At 42.8% G+C, this 19,789-nt stretch overlaps 1 protein-coding gene across 1 annotated transcript; it reads left to right on the forward strand.

The window, feature by feature from the left end:
- The first annotated feature begins 1,389 nt into the window (after nt 1-1,389).
- Havcr1 (hepatitis A virus cellular receptor 1) lies at nt 1,390-16,538 on the forward strand. The gene is made up of 8 exons (XM_090320722.1): nt 1,390-1,435; nt 2,829-3,173; nt 6,784-6,930; nt 8,427-8,501; nt 10,747-10,805; nt 12,125-12,230; nt 13,414-13,447; nt 15,967-16,538. The coding sequence occupies exons 1-8, from the start codon at nt 1,390-1,392 to the stop codon at nt 16,082-16,084; spliced, it is 930 nt and encodes a 309-aa protein (XP_090176848.1). The 3' UTR covers nt 16,085-16,538.
- Nucleotides 16,539-19,789: the final 3,251 nt, after the last annotated feature.

Genomic DNA, 19,789 nt, shown 5'->3' on the forward strand with positions numbered 1-19,789 from the left:
TTTCTAGTGATTAATTAGAGATAAGAGTGTCATGGACTTTAGTGCCTGGGCTGACCTTGAACCTTGGTCCTCAGATCTCAGCCTCCTGAGTAGCTAGGATGACAGGCGTGAGCCACCGGGCCCGGCTGGTATTTAATTTTATTGTACAAAAATTATCAAGAAGCTGAATGGGCTCTCTCTAATTAATTAAAAACAACAACAACAACAACAACAAAACACTGTTAGCCAAAATACCATTGCAGGCCAAATAGAATCTTGGGGCACCAGTTTGTGGGGTATTAGGTTTCTGGTCTCTCCCAGAAACATAAAGGCTTGGAAGACTCAGAATAGCAGATGGCAATTAGAGTGCTCTTGGGTAATGAGGACACAAAGCTCTTCACCTCTCCATGTGGCCTGTCATGGGCCAGAAGTGGACAACTTTGCCCTGATGACATTACTGAATGTTGAGGCCAGAAGGAGTTAATGAAGTACCAGGCTGGCTTACTCATATTTGTACAGATTAATGATTAAGAGCAAAAATTTAAAACCAGAAGGTTGGAAACACGAGGACATGGATCCTCCTCTAAGCCTCAACTTCCTCTTCCATGGAAAGGGTTGAAAGCAGGAGGACTCAATGCTGGTGAGTAGTTCATGGCTGCTTGTTTTATAGCAGATTCCCCCCAAAAGCTTAGCTAATGGTGATAGTGCATAGTTACGGTGTTTTCAAAGTTCTACTGCCCATTGTTCCAGTTTTATTAGAGATAAAATGAGTAATTTTAGTGCTTTTTTTTTCAGATGAGACGAGGACTCGGAGGGACCTGTCACTCTCAGAGTTTCCCAGCTTTGTGAATGACAGGGCTCGGGTCTGATTCCACTGCTTCTTGAAGTCTTCCCAATATCACCCCTATCACTGTTTCCATTAACATGGGTACTTAGACACAGTGCTTCACATTCTTGCTCCATTTACCTGGTCAGTGGTGAATCTGGTAAAGAGAATAGACGAGGCTGGAGACAACCACTGAGGTCACTGATAAGATGTAGCCCCATGCCCACAAGAGGGCAGGTGCATCAGTGCCAGGATAAGGGTTGGTCTTGGCCCTTGATTTCTGCCATATTCTTCTGTCTTCTATTTCTTTGCTACCTTGTCTCCTGAGTCAGATGAGTGGCTGGGAAATGAGCTGTCTGAAGACAGCTTTCCCTGTCCACTGGAAGGGAGTGCCAAAAGTGGAAAACTGCACGTGGCTGCCTCACATGTCCTAGTAGAACACTATTATGTGATTCAGATAGTGATTCTCATGAAAGGAGAAAGTGCACTCTGGGAACTGAGATCTGTTCCAACATCATCTGACACGGGGCAGGAAAGCCCACAGCCAACCAATGTGTCTTCTTTCCTTTCAGATCAACGTCATAATGCACAGTCAAATAGTGATGCTAAGCCTCATACTGTTTCTGACAGGTAAGTGAGTAGGAGGGCCCAGAGCTGGTGGGAGAAGACACATTCCTTGAGCTTTGTCGCCTGGGTTGTGGGTTAACTAGTGAGCAGAGACCCACAGAAATTGTATAACTGTCATCATGGCTAAGTCAGGGCTGTATGTCTGGGGTGAGTGCATATATACATAAGAAATACTTACTAGTGTTATACCACTTGAGCCACAGTTCCACTTTCAGTTCCACTGTTTTTTTAAGGGGGAGAGATAGTTTATTGGATATAGATTCTCAGAGACTTTCCTTGTGGAAATCTCTTTTAATTCTTAGATCTCAGCCTTCTGAGTAGCTAAGATTACAGGCACGAGTCACTGGCATTTTTCTATAATTGATTTTTTAAAAATGTATTTCAGGGGTCAGGAGCAGAGCTTAGTGGTAGGGTGCGTATCTAACATGTGTGCATGAAGATCCAGGTTCGATTCCTCAGTACCACATACACAGAAAAAGCTGGAAGTGGTGCTGTGGCTCAAGTGGTAGAGCTCTAGCCTTGAGAAAGCCAAGGACAGTGCTCAGGCCCTGAGTTCAAGCCCCAGGACTGGCAAAAAATTAATAAATAATAAAATAAGTGGATCTCAGGAATAAGATATGCAGGTGTCTACAGCAATCAGACACTGAGCAGAGTGTGGTGTTATTTCAGTGTCATAGCAAACCCATTGGAAAACTATTTGGTTACAGTCACCAAAAGACCAGAATATTCCTGCTTTTTAATTTTTTTTGCCAGTCCCAGGGCTTGAGTCACAGCACCACTTTTGGCTTTTTCTGTATAGGTGGTACCAAGGGATGGAACCCAGGGCTTTGTGCAGTGAGTACTCTACCACTAGGCCACACCCCCAACCCTGTTCCTGCTTCTATCCTGATTGCCTAGCAAGCAAAAGCCTCAAGTTCAAACTCTAGTACCATGAAAAAACAATGGCATTATTTTAAAAAATGGTAAAGAAAATGAGTACAGGCCAGTTGTGGTGGCACGTGCCTGTAAGCCTAGCACTCTGAGGAGACTGAGGCAGAAGGATCCTGAGTTTGAGGACAGCTGCATAGTGAGTCTGAAAGCCAACCCTAGGCTTCATAATCAGATACCTCAAGCATGAAGGAAAGAAAGAATGAGGAAAGAAAGAAAGAGAAAGGAAGGAAAAAGGAAAGAAAAGAGTAAAGAAAAACAGCATGAATATTATAGCTACATAAATTACTCATAAATATATTCACTGAGTCATCATGCTGATAAAGAATGTGTTGCTTAAAAATGTTCAGGTATGAAGTCTCTACAGAGATTAAATAAAATATCCCGCGTGGTTTAAAACAACAGCAACAAAGAAAACAGCTGTTTAGGAAACTGCTGAAGCGTCTTTGTTTCTTCTCTTTTTCGTCAGATGCTGTGGTTCCTTACCCCCAAGTAGATGGAATGGCGAATCAATCGGTGACCCTGCCCTGCATGTACTCAGTGACTCGTAACAGGGGTGTGACATCCATGTGCTGGGGCCGAGGGGCTTGTCCTATGTCCTCCTGTGCTGATAACCTTATCTGGACCAACGGGTACCGTGTCACCTACCAGCAGCAGCCGCGTTACAAGTTGAAGGGGCAGATCGCACAAGGCAATGTGTCTTTGACCATAGAGGAGGCCACAGAGGCCGACAGTGGCCTGTACTGTTGCCGGGTGGAGCTTCGGGGCTGGTTCAATGATCAGAAAATCACCCTGTCCCTCAAAGTTCACCCAGGTAATCTTACCTTCTGTCCTTTGACTATCTCATCCAAGTTAACTGACTTTTCAGTTTGGTGGTGATGTTTTCTTTTCTAGTAATATGGGAGTAGGAAGGGATTTTTTTTTTCCAGTCCTGTTTCTTTTTTTTATATTATTGGTTGTGAGGGGTTTGAATTCTAGGCCTGGGCACTGTCCCTGAGCTCTTCAGCTCAAGGCTACTGCCCTACCCCTTGAGCCACAGTGCCACTTCTGGTTTCTAGTGGTTCACTGCAGATAAGAGTCTCATGGACTTTCGTACCAGGTTGGCTTTGAACTGCAATCCTTACATCTCAGCCTCCTGAGTAGCTAAGATTATGGGCATGAGCTACCATGTCTGGCCATCAGTCCTGTTTTTAAATAAATTCTTTCTTCTAAGGATCACAACTTTTATTCATGTAGTTTAAGTTGTAAGGTCAACCTTGATTCAAGGTCAGGGGCTAGAAACAGATATCTCTGGGATTAGTGCTTCAAGACAAACTTGTTGGCTCATGAATTAACTGCCACAGTTCAGTAGTGATATGTGGATTTAGTTTTGCCAAGCAGAATTTACTTAAACTGAAAGAATGCTCCCTTTTCTTCTGAGATTATATCTTACAACAGGGCTAGGGAACTTTTTTTCTGCAAAGAGTTTGGATGTTGATAATATCATTGGAGGATGGCCTGGATTTATTGAGTTTCTATTCATACTTGGGGTTGCCTTAGAACCAGAGAAAATAGTTTAGCAGATCTTACAGTCTTAAGGCTTTGTAGAGTCCTGGCATTCTGCACTCCTGTGAAGAATGCTGAACTGTCCATTCTTAACGTTTTAAAACATATTAGTATAAAACAAAACAGATAATGCAAACTACAGATGTATGACTCGCCTAGCGTTCCCAAATCTCCTGAACCTGGTCTTTTTTTGGGGGGGTGGAGGGGTGGGTTGGTTGGTTATGGGGCTTGAATTCTGGGCCTGGATGCTGTCCTGACCTCCTCAACTCAAGGCTAGTGCTCTACCACTTTGAGCTAGAGCGCCACTTCTGGTTTTCTGGGGCTAATTGGAGATAAGAATCTCATGGATTTTCCTACCTAGAATGGTTTTGAACCGCTCTCCTCAGATCTCAGCCTTCTCAGTAGCTAGGATTACAGGCATTGAGTTACCAGTGCCCAGTCTGAACTTAATCTTGCTTAGAATATATGTGTGTATAGTTCTGCCACTTCCCTTGCCTTGCCTCAGAGTTTTGAAAAAGATCATACACCAATTCACAAAATTTAATCTTCTACAAATGAAAACCACATCTTCTACAGAAGCTTCTGCCTTCCAACATCGTTTACTTGTTGTTTCCAGGAAGTTTACAAAACTCAGAGATTTGGAAAAATTATGTTTTCCTTCTTGATTTGCTCAGTGAGTCTGGGGAAACTGAGTCTGGGAACCAGACTGAGTTGGGGGTGCAAAGAAAAGTGGTGATATAGTACGCACCAGGAAGCAGTGAAGAGTGAGCTTTGGGGGAAGACATAATAGGGTTAAGATTACAACCCTCTTGGAGTTATGAAATTATTTATTGAGTTGGTTGGATTTATTTAAAAAAAAACCCAGCATATCCTGAAATTAATGAGAGGCTTAGAAACTCTTTAACAGGTACATACTTATACAGTCTCATGCCTGTAATCCTTATTACTCAAGAGTCTTAGATTAAATGACTATCTACATCATCCCCCAATAAATAATTCTGTGTAAGCCTTTTTTTATTTTTATTTTTTTTAAAGCTTCCCTCTCATATAGCTACTCGAGCAGGCCTTTCTATCTTGGACTTTTCCTATGTCTTACTGAGGAAATAGCCCCCAGTAAGAACAGTTGATTTCTCCTTTCTTTTGTTCCCATTATGATCTTCTGACCAGATGTTTTGCATGCTTGCTTTTTTTTTCCTCTAGGTCAGATTTTAAACTGTGGACTGAGAGCCTCTGGCTATCCATTAGAGTCAGCATCTATAGTCCCAGGGGCATTTCATATGTTGTAAAGGCCCATCTACTTTTTGTGAATAAAATTTTATTGGACCACAGCCACATCCATTCATTTATATGTCATTGGTTACTTTTAAACTAACAGAGTAGATGGTATAGAAATCATGCTTATATTCCCAAGCATGAAATATTCATTTTCTGTCTTTTATAGACAAATATTAGCTGACTACTGACCTCTACTTTAACTAATTGCTTGTGGGCACTTATAAGGAATGGGTTCTTATTCTTTATCAAGGCAAAAATGGGCTAGATTCCTAATGAACTTGTAACTCAAATAAATTGCTCCCTAGTCATGAGCTTTATGGAATATGGCTCATGCCTATATTCCTAGCTACTGTGGAAGCTGAGATCTGAGGATCACAGTTCAAAGCCAGCTCGGGCTCTTATCTCCAGTTAGCCACCAGAAAACCAGAAATGATGCTGTGACTCAAAGTGGTAGAGCACTAGTCTTGAACAAAAAGAGCTCAGGGGACAGCTTCCTGGACTAGAGTTCAAGCCCCAGGCAGCAGTCCCTGCTGATTTGTAGGAAAGAGTATCCACAGGTCTGGTGTCATAGCTGTTCACTTGTGCTTGGCACTCAGTTCTGGCTTGATCTGATCTTGGATACTTGTGTAGCTCTGAGACTTTTGTCTGGATTCTAATAATGTCAATTTGTGCATTACAGATTAAGGGAACTTAATCCCTGTTGAATGAACACTACAAGTGGGAAATTCTACACTACCAAACTTTGCTTCATGCACAAAATTATTAAAACTATTACTTGAATGTACCTTTATATAAACTAACTTTACCTTTTTTTTTTTTGACAGTCCAGGGGCTTGAACTCAAGGGCCTGAGCACTGTCCTTGGGCTTTCCTCAAGGCTAATGGTCTGCCACTTGAGCCACAGCACTACTTCCAACTTTTTTCCCATGTACGTGGTACCCAGGAATCAAACCTAGGTCTTCGTGCATGACTAGGCAAGCACTCTAACCACAAGGCCAAACTCCCGGACCCATAAATGCATTTTATGTTGAGACTTGAGCCCAATACACAAGATACATCTGTTATTTGCATGCAAATACTGCAAAATGAAAGGTATATTCAAATCTGAGCCCCTTCTGGTTCCAAGCATTTTAGTTCAGGGTTGCTCAACTTGCATCTTTTCAGTGAGCATTAAAAGGTCTTGCCCAGCTTGTCTGCGAGCATATAAATCCTTTGTTTCTAGGATCTAGCCAGCACAAGGTGAAGGGCAGGAGTTGCCCTTGTTTAGGATGCAGAGATCTTGGGAACACTGGTGAACATGCCAGATTTGAAAACTACTGCTCCAGTTCTTATCACTGAGAGGGGCTAAGGATGATCCTAGATTCTCCATAACTTCCCCACTGCAGAAAGGTGCTTGTGAAGTGATGCCAAGCCCATACTCATGACTGAACCCTTCCCTCCCCAACATTCCCTTCATCTGCTTCCTTCCTCATCCCATTCTCATTGCCCAATGACAAAAGATGAGGAATCCAGCGCAAACAATTCTGCCAGGAGAACTGACTGCCTCTGGCGTCCTGGGGCTCAAGTCCAAAATGAGGCTCTTATTTCTTGTTGCTTGATTTCTAGCTCCATTGATGGTCACAACTGTTGCAACAACAACCAGGGTCCCTACTACCACAACTCCAACAATGACAACAATAACGCACACAGAGGAAAGGATTTTTAATACCACTATGATTCCGACAACAACATATGCACAGACCCACAAAACAGGTAAAACAAATGTGTGCTAGAGCTGGGCGCGGTGGCTCACACCTGTAATCCTACCTACTCAGGAGGCTGAGAGCTGAGGATCAAGGTTCAAAGCCAGTCCGGGCATAAAAGGACCTGAGACTTTATTTCCAATTAACCTCTAGAAAATGGGAAGTAGGGCTTGGCTCAAGTGTAGGGTGGTAGCTTTGAGCTGAAGAGCTCAGGGACAGCGCCCAGGCCAAGTTCAAGCCCCATGACACCCCTCTCCCCCCCAAAAAAAACCCCAAATGTGTGCTTCTGAGCCCAGAGGCTTTCTAATAAGAGACTGTGGTCCATGAAGAGCACTGAAGGATGGAAAATATACTCCGGAATTGGGTTTTTAATGTTTGCTTCACAAAGTCCAAAACAGTCTCCCCATCATGTCTTGCTCAGGTAGACATGTTTCAGAGTGAGACCCTCCATCACCAGCCAATCAGATTCCCTATAGGGATTCATTATTAGTCAGAAATAGCTAGACTGCTGGTCTAGGTCACCAGTGGGTCATGGAGAGAAAATAGTCCAGCTGAGAATGGGTTTATGGTGAAAAAGAATATGGGATGCAGAGAACAAGATACAGGATAACATGATAGCTAATGGCGACTCACAGGCCCTCTTTCAAAAAGTGAAATAAGACATGTATTAGTGAAATAGTTATCCTACAGAAGATAGGTTGCTATAGACTTGGTGAATTTAGAGTTTAAGAATCTAGCAAGAATAGGCAGGGTGAGAGTCACACTTTCTTGGAATCCCAGCTACTCGGGTGACAGAGATTGAGAGAATCATGGTTCAAGTCCAGGCTGAGCAAGAATTTTACAGCACTTTACCCCTTAACAAACAAGCCAGTTGCTGGGCATATGTTTAGAATCCCAACTATATGAGAGACACAGGTAGGAGAACTGCCATCTAGGGCTGGCACTGGGGAGAAAAGTATGAGAACCAATACCTAAAGCATAAAAGGCTGGGGAGCTTGTGTCACTGGTGGAGAGCTTGCTTAGTAAGTAAGTGTGACACTACTAGAGCTTGCCTTCTAAGTGTTTCAAGGCCAGTACTACACAAACAAGTAAAATAAAAAGCCAAAGTAAAAAGGGATGTGCGAATGATCAAAATATTGATATGTGTAGAAATATCACAATGAATTCCCCTTTGTATGATTAACACAGACTAGCAAATAAAGACATGAAACGGTGTGAAATAATCCAGTGTATCGATGAGATTATCTAGCCCCTTCTTTAGAGTGTGTCTCCTCATGCTACTGAAGACTCATCTCTCTAAGAAGAACTGAAAGGGCTGGAGGTGGGTGGGTGAGGGCCAATGATTTGGAGGAAACCTACATAAAGTACTGAGGAAGCCAGAATTTCTGTTTGACGTTTTATGTGCTGTTTCTATCGGGGGCGTAGATTTCCCTCCCCAGATGGAATCCACTTCTTCCATCATTCCCACTCAAGTAGCAGCTTCTTCACCGATTCTGACTTCTGCAGCGAAACCCCAACCTACCACACTGCCAGAAACTGAGACCCAGACTTCCAGCTCCCCACTGCCCTCTGGCCCTACAGGTAACTCCATCCTCCTTGCTGATGTGTGAGTGGGTTCAGATCTTTTTCTTTTTCTTTTTTCTTGCCAGCCATAAGACCTGGGTACACTGTCCCTGAGCTGCTGCTGCTTCTTTTTCTTTTTTTTTTTTTTCTCAAGGCTAGCACTCTTCCACTTGAGCCACAGCACCACTTCAGGCTTTTTTTGTGCACGTGAAACCCAGTGTTTTGTGCATGCTAGGCAAGCACTCTACCACTAGGCCTCACTCCCAGGCCACATCTTAATTTTCTATATCCAATCAATCAATTTAACTTCAAATTTATTACTGGGCTTGAACGTTGAGTCAAGGCTTTGAACAATTAAATCCAACCCTCTGCTGTCTCCCCCAAACGGATCACTCATGCTTCTTTCTAGTCCTCAAGTCTAAATATAGCTGTGACACCCCTCTGGAACCTTCTGAGATTGGGCTGTGGTCCGAATGCTTCCACCTGATTCTCAGTGGGATGGTTCTGAGTGACGAGCAGAGGGAGGTACATAAACGTGAGGGCAGGCTTCCTTCTCCTAGATGGCTCTATGAAGGAATGCACTAGTAGCAGTGGGTTGGTGTTCATGCACTCTCCAGACACCGTCCCCCACTGAGACTCTGCGTGGGTCCCCTCCCCCACCTCTCTTTGCTGGGAGAACGTGGCACAGATGCTGCCATCTTTCCCGGCTGACTCCTTGATAGCCACAGTGATGGAACACCACTTGCCGAACTGCTTTGTGATTCAGGCGTAGCTCCTGTGCCCCTGTGCCTGTGCCCAGTCCCTGCAGGACTCCCCCTGTGTATGAATCATGGTAATCTTGGAGTTGCCATCTGTGGCCACCCCCTACCTACCTTGTTGCCTCTCTCTTGCCAGGCAATCCTGAAAAACTGGTTAACTTACAGTAGACCTGCAGTGAGAGTCCCAGAGGGACAAATTCAGTAGGGATTAGATAATGGATTTGAAAATGGAATCCCTAGTACACACAGTTCCCAGGCACAAAACCAAAATGAGAACAGACAGAAGCGCCAGAGTCTATCAGCAGGAGCAGCTGCATGGCACTCTGGCGCTGAGTGTGGAGAAAAGCACGAGTGGCAGATCCTCCCCCCAAAATGTTATGTCACCGAAACCTGTTCAGGGTAGAGCTTTCCCCAGTGGAACAGATACTGGAGCAGCTGAGTCCCCAGGATTTCTGTGACTGCTGCCATGTTGGCTGTGTCTCTGTGGCTTGTAAGCCAAGTCGGCCACTGAAATTGGTCGGCCTTCAGTTGGTTAAAACTGCGCAAAGGCAAAGACTGTTTAGTCTGCGAGGGGTTTGGATCATCGATGGCTGCCACCCACCTGTGTGTGCCAGAAAATGTTCCATTTTCTCATGTAATTTTTTGGAGCCACGTAGTATTTTTGTCTTTGCTAGACTGGGGAGCTCCTGTAGTTTTGCTTTGGAGACACACATAGCTCCGCCTACCACCAGGTACTAGCCACATGCTTATGTACGTTATCCTCAGCTGATGATGAAATTGATATTGGGATGTATATGCCACAGTATTCTTCTCCTTCCACCATTAATAATAATGATAGAACTAATGTTTTTCCAGAGCAGAATTAGGTGCTTTACCTGCATTATGTAGTTTAATTATGAAAAAGGCACTAAACCACACACACTGACAGTGTGAGTAGTTCAAGGTTATTCTGGAAATGAATATGAATACATATATATGCATATATACACATTCATATGCATACGCATATTCATACAGACTTGTATTTATGCAGGGACACTTGAGTATCAGGGTCACATTGCTAATGAATGTGGTCAGCATTGAATTAAAAATGTCCTTCAACATTTATTATAAGCATTTAGTAGGTGTACAAGGTGTGGGGTTTGGGGGTGTTTATTGTGACATTTCCAAATGCATCCATACAGTGTACCCTAGTCAGACTCAACTTTGGTTTAACTGTGCTTACATGTGTTTCTTTTTTTCTTAAAGGAAAAAAAAGTCTTATTTTCAAAGAACCTCACACAAGAGATTAAGAAGTACAACTTATAGGATAATTTAATAAAATGCTAAATTCTTTGGTATAGTATTTGATCATATTATTATTCCATAGTATTTGACTATAATCTTAGCATTTCATTCATTACCAGAAGACAGTATAAATATATTTGCTGTCTGTCGTGGAAATTCAATACTTCTTTTTTTTTTGTTTTTGGTGATTCTAATGAATGATACCTCTTGTTGAACAGATGGGAATGACACCATGACTCAATGCTCAGATGGCAGCCTTTGGTATACGAATCAAACTGTAAGTATGTGTCTCCTTCTTTAGCAGCTAGGTTTCCTAGAAGCAAGCTATATTTAAGATTAGTCCACAGACTGACTTTCTTATTCTTAATCAAAGACTATGAATGTTTTAATTTGAAAAGTCCATTTAGGAAGACCAATTTGTTAGAGCCGCCCATTAAATGATATCTTGAATAGTACATCCTCTCTCTCTCTCTCTCTCTCTCTCTCTCTCTCTCTCTCTCTCTCTCTCTCTCTCTCTCTCTCAATGTGTCCTAGCTGTGCATTAATAGGCTCATGTTTGTAATCCAAGCTACTGAGGAGGCTGAGATCAGAGGATCAAGATTTGAAGCCAGCCTAGACAGGAAAGCCCATGAACTCTCTTATCTCTAATGAACTACCAAAAAGCCAGAAAGAGAGCTGTGGCTCAAGTACTAGAGTGCTATCCTTAAGCAAAAAAAGCTCCAGGACAGTACCCAGAGCTCTTATAAATGACAAATTTATCAAAAACAATTTTAATAATTGAGCACAGTCCTAGAGCAGATCAAGTCAACTTAAATATGAATAAAAGCTATATTTTGGGGCTGAGAGTTTGGCCTAGTGATAGAATGCTTGCTTGGTATGCATGAAGCCCTGGGTTCGATTCTTTGGTACCACATACATAGAAAAAGCTGGAAGTGGCACCATGGCTCAAGTGGTAATATGCACTAGCCTTGAACAAAAAGTGCCCAAGGACGATGCCCAGGACTGGCCAAAAAAAGCTGTATTTTAATATCCTAAGACAATATTTTTTGAGAAACAGCCCAGTTGGTTTTTAAAACAATTTATATACATTATTTGCAAACTCATTTTCAGCATACAATTTGAATGTTTTTTGTTTTTTGGTTTTTTTTGCCAGTCCTGAGATTTAAACTCAAGGCCTGAGCACTGTCCTTGGGCTTTCTCAAGACTAGTGCTCTACCACTTGAGTCACAACACTACTTCCAGCTTTTTCCATGTATGTGGTACCTAGGAATTGAAGCCAGGTCTTTGTGCATACTAGGCAAGCACTCTACCACTAGGCCAAACTGCCCGGCCATATACTTTGAATCTTGACAGAGGTGAGACATGTTAATGCTACCCCAACAAAAGAAGACGATACTTCCTTAAATAAGCTTTGAATTTCAAGTTTCAGTTCCACGATATCATTCAATCTCAGATCATCCTGTCTTACCCTCGTGATCTAGAAAATCCCCAACGGCTGATAAAGAGATAACATCGTGGAGCAAGACACTCCAGGAAATATTTTCTGATTGTAACCCTAACAAGATGCCTTCTGGGTTTGCTGTTGTCTCTTAGCAGCTGTTGCCAGCCCGAAGACAATGGATGACGACCACGAGTGGATTCCTGACTGGAACTGTGATTTCTTCCTTACTGTTGCTCATTTTGGCTGCCTTGGTTATGACGAGTAAGTCATTTCCAGAATGTTCTTCGGGTTCCAGAACCAGGTTCTGAAGACACACTGCCTGCATTTAGGATCCCGAGGTGGCCTTGTGATTTTGATTTTGTGTTCCAAGCCCTCAGCTCTACAGCACACATGGTGCCAAACTCCAACCGATACATTAATTACATTCTTATAGTGGAGTTTTGGCTTAACAGAAATGTTTTTGTCCTTTATTGTCCAATTATTGGTCCCCAGAGGAGAATGTTTATACTTAATTTTTCCATAGAATAAGTTCTAGTAAGATACTAGAGTTTGTGTTGGATGGGATGGAGATCTGCAAGGGAGCAAACCATGGCAGTTCGGGAGATGTGTTCTCTTCCACCTGAAAGACCCGCTCTATGCCCTGTGGGTGATATTGTTGGAAGTTCTAGAACACTTGTTGAGCAGAAGAAGCAGACGAGATGATGGGAGGGAAAACGTGGCTTGACTAAGACTAGAAAAGAGGTCTGGGATGCTGTGTGTCCCTTTGCTGCATGCATGTGTGTGTGAGTGTGTAAATGTGTGTGTATATACCCCTGCAAGTGAGTGTGGCATTTATTTCTGTCATCTCCCTATGAGAAAACCTGGTCATGGACTGCATGCAACACAGTATGTATATCAGGATACAAAATTCCAAGTTTTGGGTGTTAAACCATTACCAAAAAAATCAATTTACTGGGCAATAAAGTTATTAAGGGTCTACAGACCTTAACAACAGGAATGCAGGATGACATCATCTTAAACTCTCAAAGAAGGAGTCAAATAAAAATAAAAATGGCACACTTTTCTGCATGCCAGTGGCTCATGCCTGTTATCCAAGCTACGCAGGAGGCTGAGAACTGAGGATTGAGGTTTGAAGGTAGCTCATACAAGAAAGTCAGTAAAACTGTTATTTTCAATTAAAGACCAAAAAACATGAAGTGGAGCTGTAGGTCAAGTGATAGCGTAAGGGTCAGTGATCAAGGCCCCTCCCTCCCCAAAGTAGAACAATTTGAGGGGAGAGCACAATGGCTTGAACTCGGGGCCCTGTTTTCACTAGGCAGGTGCTCTATCATTTGAGCTCCCCTCGAGTTCCCCCCAAAACACACTTGAATGGATGATATCATCAATCCTTTGGCTGACGTGTTTCATTTTCTTTTCAACCCCTCCCTGCCTTCCTCCACTCAAGGATATTTCCACATAAGAAAGAGGAAGTCTATAAGGTAAGCATGAAATGATATGCGGGTCTTCATTGCTTTCTGTCTCCACCTTGGGTTCTGAAACCCTCATTTAGTATGTCTATCATCCTAGCTCTTCAGAAGGCTGAAATCTGAAGACCATGGTTCAAAGTTAGCCCATGCAGGAAAGTCTGTGAAACTATTATCTCCAATAAACTACACAGAAAAACCTGGAAGTAGTGCTGTGGCTTAAGTGACAGTGTACTAGCCTTGAATTCAAAGAAGCTCGGGGACAGCACCTAGACCTGTCAAGCCCCAGGACTGTCAACAACAGCAAAACACTAAAAACACTAAACATGTGAGGCCATTTTCACACAGGTATGAATAACCCATTTTAAGGGCCACAGAAAAGCTTTTTACCTTTTACAATTTGTTATTATAAGAGCCAGGACTTTGGCCTAGTGGTAGAGTGCTAGCCTTGAGGAAAAAGCCCAAGGATAGTGCTCAGGCCCTGAGTGCAGTCTCTAGGATTGGCAAAAAAATGTTATTATAACGAAGATGTACAGAGGGATAACAGTTATAAAAGTTAGGTAAAGAGTACATGTCTTTTTGAGCAAGATCACCCCTTCCCCAGCTCATTCCCAGCTTTCCCCTCCCATCCCCACCCACAAGTGGTAAAGTTCATTTTGAACATACATATCCAGTGAGTACCACTGCTGCATTTGTTTACCCTTTTTCCCCTTCATTTCTGTGCCTCCCCTTATGAAAAAATTAGATCAAAAGACAGCCACAAAGAAAAATATCCCTTTGTTTCCATTTTCCAGCGTTTCCATTGCCTCTATAAATATTACTTTGTATGATCACATAGGCATTGTGCCTTTCAGTTCCTCTCCTAAGAGTATCTTCCTTTGGCCTCACTGTGTATGCATGACCAGTTCCTGTATAATTTATTATATCCTGGCATTTTAGATCTAGCTTCTGCACATGAGAGAGCCATGTGCCATTCTGTGATGGGCTTTTAAAATATATTACCACCTGCAGCTGAATGAGTACTCGGGGTGCAAACTTTTCATAACAGAAAAGTCCCTGTGTACAGTACAGCTACAGTGAAATATCCCACAAGTTAAAATTAGTCTTCTCTCTTCCCTGACATGTGCCTCCTTGCTTTTCACAAAATCTATCACTCAGTCCAAATATCAGGGCATACAGAATGGTCCTTTCCAGAGCTCCACTAATTCACCTCCCACATCGATTATGAAAGGCAGGTCTCAGAACACCATCCATCCTCTCTACTCTCGTTTATTGGCATGGGTTGAAGTCAGATAGCTGCGTTTGGATTTTTCCTTCCTGTACTCTTGTCCTAAAGGACTAGTCTGACATTCTTCCCCCAGTACTAGGGTTTGAACTTGAGCTTTATACTTGCCTGACTGGCGTTCTATGAAGTGGCTATGCTACCCAGCCTGGCTCTTGCTGATTATTTTGGAGATGGAGTCTTGCAGACTTTTCTCTCCATTTGGGTTCAAATCGTGATCCTTTAGATCCCAGCAGATCTCAGGCATGACTCACCAGTGCTTAGCTGTGACTTTTTTTTAAATGCTTCTTAGGCTACCTGCTTTACTATTGCTACAGCGGCTTCTCCTCCTCCTCCTCCTCCTCCTGTTCTTCTTCTTCTTCTTCTTCTTCTTCTTCTTCTTCTTCTTCTTCTTCTTCTTCTTCTTCTTCTTCTTCTCTTCTCCTTCTCCTTCTCCTTCTCCTCCTCCTCCTCCTCCTCCTCCTCCTCCTCCTCCTCCTCCTCCTCCTCCTCCTTCTTCTTTTTCTTCTTCTTCTTCTTCTTCTTCTTCTTCTTCTTCTTCTTCTTCTTCTTCTTCTTCTTCTTCTTCTTCTTCTTCCTCTTCTTCTTCTTCTTCTTCTTCTTCTTCTTCTTCTTCTTCTTCTTCTTCTTCTTCTTCTTCTTCTTCTTCTTCTTCTTCTTCCTCTTCTTCTGCACCAAGGCTTAAACTCATGGCCTTGTACTCTCACTTGGCTTGTTCTCCTCACGTCTGGCTCTCTGCCACTTAAACCACATTTACACTGCTAACATTTTGTTGGTTACTTGGAGATAAGAGTCTCTCAGCTTGGTCTCTCCTGGCTGGCTTCAAACCTTGATCCTCAGGTCTCAGCCGCCTGAGTAGCTAGCCTTGAGCCACCAGCCACCTGGCTATGTCTCATGTCTTAAAACAGACTTTTGGAAAAACTTGCTATTCATAACAATGCCTTTCTAAAGCTCTATTCACTTTATAGCCTGTGTGAATTCAATTCCTAGAGCCATATACCCAAATCTTGGCAAATCACAAATGAAAGTGCTGTTCAAACCCTGAGTGGTTGCACAATTCCTAAAATCCCTGCATTCAGGAGGTAGAGAGGCTGACAATTACAAGTTTGAGACCAGCCTGGGCTCCACAGCAAGACACAAGTCTGAAAAACAAAAGCAAGAACAAAAGCCAAACAAAAGCAATTAAACCAAAGCACTGCTCCTGTGTGAGAAGTGATTTGTCTTTCCCTTACATCTTCTACCCTTTCTGCAGTTTGGTGGCATTCAAAGCCCTTCCTATTGGAGCCTTGCACAATGCCGCAGAGAGGAAAACCCAGGCAGAAGACAATGTCTACATCATCGAGGAAGATAACCCTTACGTCCTGGGCTAAGGCCCTGCCCTCCTCCAAGGGGTCTCATGCTCATGACTGCAGAAGACAAGCACCAGGTACCACTGTGTCTGACATTCCAACTCTAGGATTGACTTCTGCGTGGGTGACACTTCATGTCACTAACAATTGCAGCCTGGATCTCTCAACATGTAGTTAGTCATTGTTAATAGCATTCTTAGTTTCATACCAGAAGGAACTCCAATCTTTTGAGCCATTCCAGCTCCTTTTCTGGAACATAGAGAGGTCAGAAATTTGTGTTTCCTTTAGATCCCACAATTCCCATATCCATCAAAGAAAATGCTCGTTGATTATACATGAAAGAAAGTTATATCTTGGCCACTAAAGCAACAAAAAAAGGAGGGGGTAGGTAGAATTGAAAAGTCAGGAAAAAATTAATTTGGAAGCAGTTCATGATTCTCTTTTGTTTTATATTCTGATTTTTGCCTTCTTCAAGGGTTTTGCATCATGAGGTTTACGGGTATTTATTTCCCCATGGAGAAATGGATGTGTTTTCTAGAAACACAGTGCATTGAGTGGTTGAGCTCTGATCAAGAAGAAGGTCTTAGCACAGTAAGTTCAGACCAAACATTGAATTACAGAGTATATGCGTTGTGTTCTGAGTCCCACATGATTTGACCTAAGCATTTACTGCATTCAGACACCAGCGTTCTCTTTTTCTTAAATCTGAAGTGGCGCTTAAATATCAGTGACGCTTTAAAATGAAAGCCCAGCAGAAGAAATCCGTTTGCTATGTGCTTTCCACTCCATGTGTATTGTGATACATGAATGTGAGTATTTCTGTACACAAGTGTGGGGCTCTGAACAGTCTGATCACATCCATTTTTCATAATTTGGTTAATTTTTTTTGTTTGGTCCAAAATGTTTAACAAAGACTTATTGTAAGAGTATCTTTGGTCTCAATCGTATAGGTTTTCAAGATTGGGAGGGTATTAATTTCAGTTTCAGATTGAGCAATCTGACAATAGTTCATTTCTGGAGTCAGAGTTACTGGCACCATAGTGGTTTTGAAGGTGGGGGTGCAACCTGCTTTCAAAGGTCATGTCCCCGACGAGTTTCTGAGGAGTTCTGAGGAGGGTTTCTGTGGGCAAGTGAGATAGAGACACTGTGCTGTAGATTTGTAACACGTAGCTTGGTCTAAACATTGCCTTCAAACTACAGGTTTTTCTTTTTTCTTAAATTTGAGTCATGCTCAGAAACACGAGCTGGCACACGAAGGCCCAGATCTGTAGCTTTTGGAAAGATGTGTCAACCTGGGGCCACACCCTAAGTGTTCTGACCCTCCCCTAATGGGGCCGTACCCATTAACACTCTTACTTTCCACCTTCCCTGTCTACCTACCTTTTATTCCCGCCTGCTTCCCAGTAGGGCTTTGTGTTAATGGCACCTGCTCTGTCCTTTATAACCTTCCTGGAGACTTAGGATGCACGTTAAAGGCCCTTTCCAAAAACTCTTTGAACACATGAGTGCAGTGACAAGTAGCATTCTTAGGAAGCAAAATGTCAGGGACTTAGAGGAAAACACATAGTTTCTAGGATTCAGAATAGGAGCTGAGTTCTAACTTAACTCCTAACAGTAATCCCGGATGGCCTTAGAGTAACTTAATCTTCTTCAGACCTGATATTTGTAATCTGTTAAAATGTATCTCATTAAAAAAATAAAAGCTTTGCTGGGTGCCAGTGGCTCATCCTTATAATCCTAGCTACTCAAGAGGCTGAGAGCTGAGGATCGCAGTGTAAAGCCCGCCCGGGCACAATACCCTCTAAGACGCTTATCTGCAATTAACCACTGGAAAAGCAGAAGTGGTGCTGTGGTTCAAGTGGTGGAGTACTAGCACTGAGCTGAAGAGCTCAAGCCCCTCTGGGTCATTTCATTCTCATCTTATACTGTAGAAGAAACAGGCGTCAATAACTGAGTGAATGGGGAAGAAAGGAGAAAAGGGAGGAGTTTTAGTACAGATTTTCCCCCTCATAAATATAACAGTTGTGGCTGGGAATGTGGCTAGTGGTAGAGCACTTGCCTAGCATGCTTGAAGCCACAAGTGGTGCTGTGCCTCAGAGGGTAGAGTTCTAGCTTTGAGCAAAAGAAGCTCATGGATAGTGCCTAGGCCCTGAGATCAAGCCCCAGGCCTGACTAAATAAATAACAGTTTTATAGACTGTGTGGAATTTTGCTTTGACTTTTATTTTTCAAAGACAAGGCTGCAATTCTGTTCCCCACAATCTACTTTAGAACAGCAGGGTATATCTAGAGTTAAGACTGAGGATATGAAGATTGATGGAAGAGTGAATATGATAAAAAATATATATGCATGGAGATAATGCAATGAAACCCTCCCCATTAAAAAAATTAATAAACACTGATAAAACTGTTGGAAGGAGAGAAAAAAAAACACTGTACATTGAACCATCTGGACCTTCATTTAATGCGTCACAGAATCAATCCTTTACTGATAGCCACAAAGATGGCAGATTTGGTGATGTACAAAAACAAGGGCTCTTAGTGGTTGCCTAATGCCATTCCATATGCATATTCATAAGTAAACTCTTGCTATTTCCTTTTCTTGGGTTTATCTGTTAGGGGCTCCCTCCCCCTTCCCGGATCTCCCCCTCATTCTGCATGGACTTGCAGACTCAGACAGGTTGTGGCTAAGTTTACTGAGAATTAAGTTGTTTTCAGCCACACTCCTCAGTTCAGGGGGCAGAGCAGAGAGCAATCCTGAACTCGGTCCCAGGAACTTCCCTTTAGGAGTCTGGCTTAGTCCTGAGGATAAAGAAGCCATTGTGGTGGGCCTGGCTTCTTCGTGCTGCAATTGGGGGTCTGAGGAGCTCCAGTGGAGGGGAGGCTGGAATGTTAATTTTGGTCCTGGGGCTTGAATTCAGGGCCTGGGGACTGTCCCTGAGCAATGTTTGCTCAAGGCTAGTGCTCTACCCTACTTTGATCTCCAGTGCCACTTCTGCTTTTCTGGTGGTTAATTGGAGAGAAGAATCTGCCCAGGCTAGCTTTGAACCTCAGTTCTCAGATCTCAGCCAGCTGAGTTGCTAGGATTACAGGTATGAGTCACTGGCTCCCAGGCCCTGTACTTTCTTTAGCATCTTCCCTCTTCTCCATCTACCACATGCCATCCATACCCTCTCGTAATGGAGGGATAGCCCAAGCCTCAGCTGAGAACCACACTGCAAGGTCACCTTGTCCCTGGCAGTGAGCAGCCTCTAGGGAACAGGTGACATAGGAGATGACCACATAGAGTTACGGAAGGAATGTGCCTTATGCAAGGGCCCTGGGGCTGGAGGATGCTTGAGAAAACCAGTATGTATATATATATAAAGTATCAAATTCACAATTTCTTGGTTATTGTTTAGAAGGACTAAAAATAAACTAATTTAAATCAGCTTCAGTAGCAAAGGGGAAAATATGAATATGCAAAAGTTTTACAGATGTCCAAAGGCTTCTTAAAATATACACTTGGTTTAGTAAGACAGGTGGGACCTAAGAAATTTTGTCTAAATGATGGTGATTTGCTGCTCATTATCTTCCATTTCAATAGCAACATTCAGTCTCAGTGAAAAAAATAAATATCTTGAAATCAGAGCCTGTGATCTTCATTTCTTGTTTTGGGAATAAATCTCAGGAAGGGAGCACACACGTATATTTTGGACTATCCAGGTATTGGAATGACACTTTGGTT

Source organism: Megascapheus bottae, chromosome 29, assembly GCF_031878675.1.
Source record: "Megascapheus bottae isolate mThoBot1 chromosome 29, mThoBot2.hap1, whole genome shotgun sequence".
NCBI lineage: Eukaryota > Metazoa > Chordata > Mammalia > Rodentia > Geomyidae > Megascapheus > Megascapheus bottae.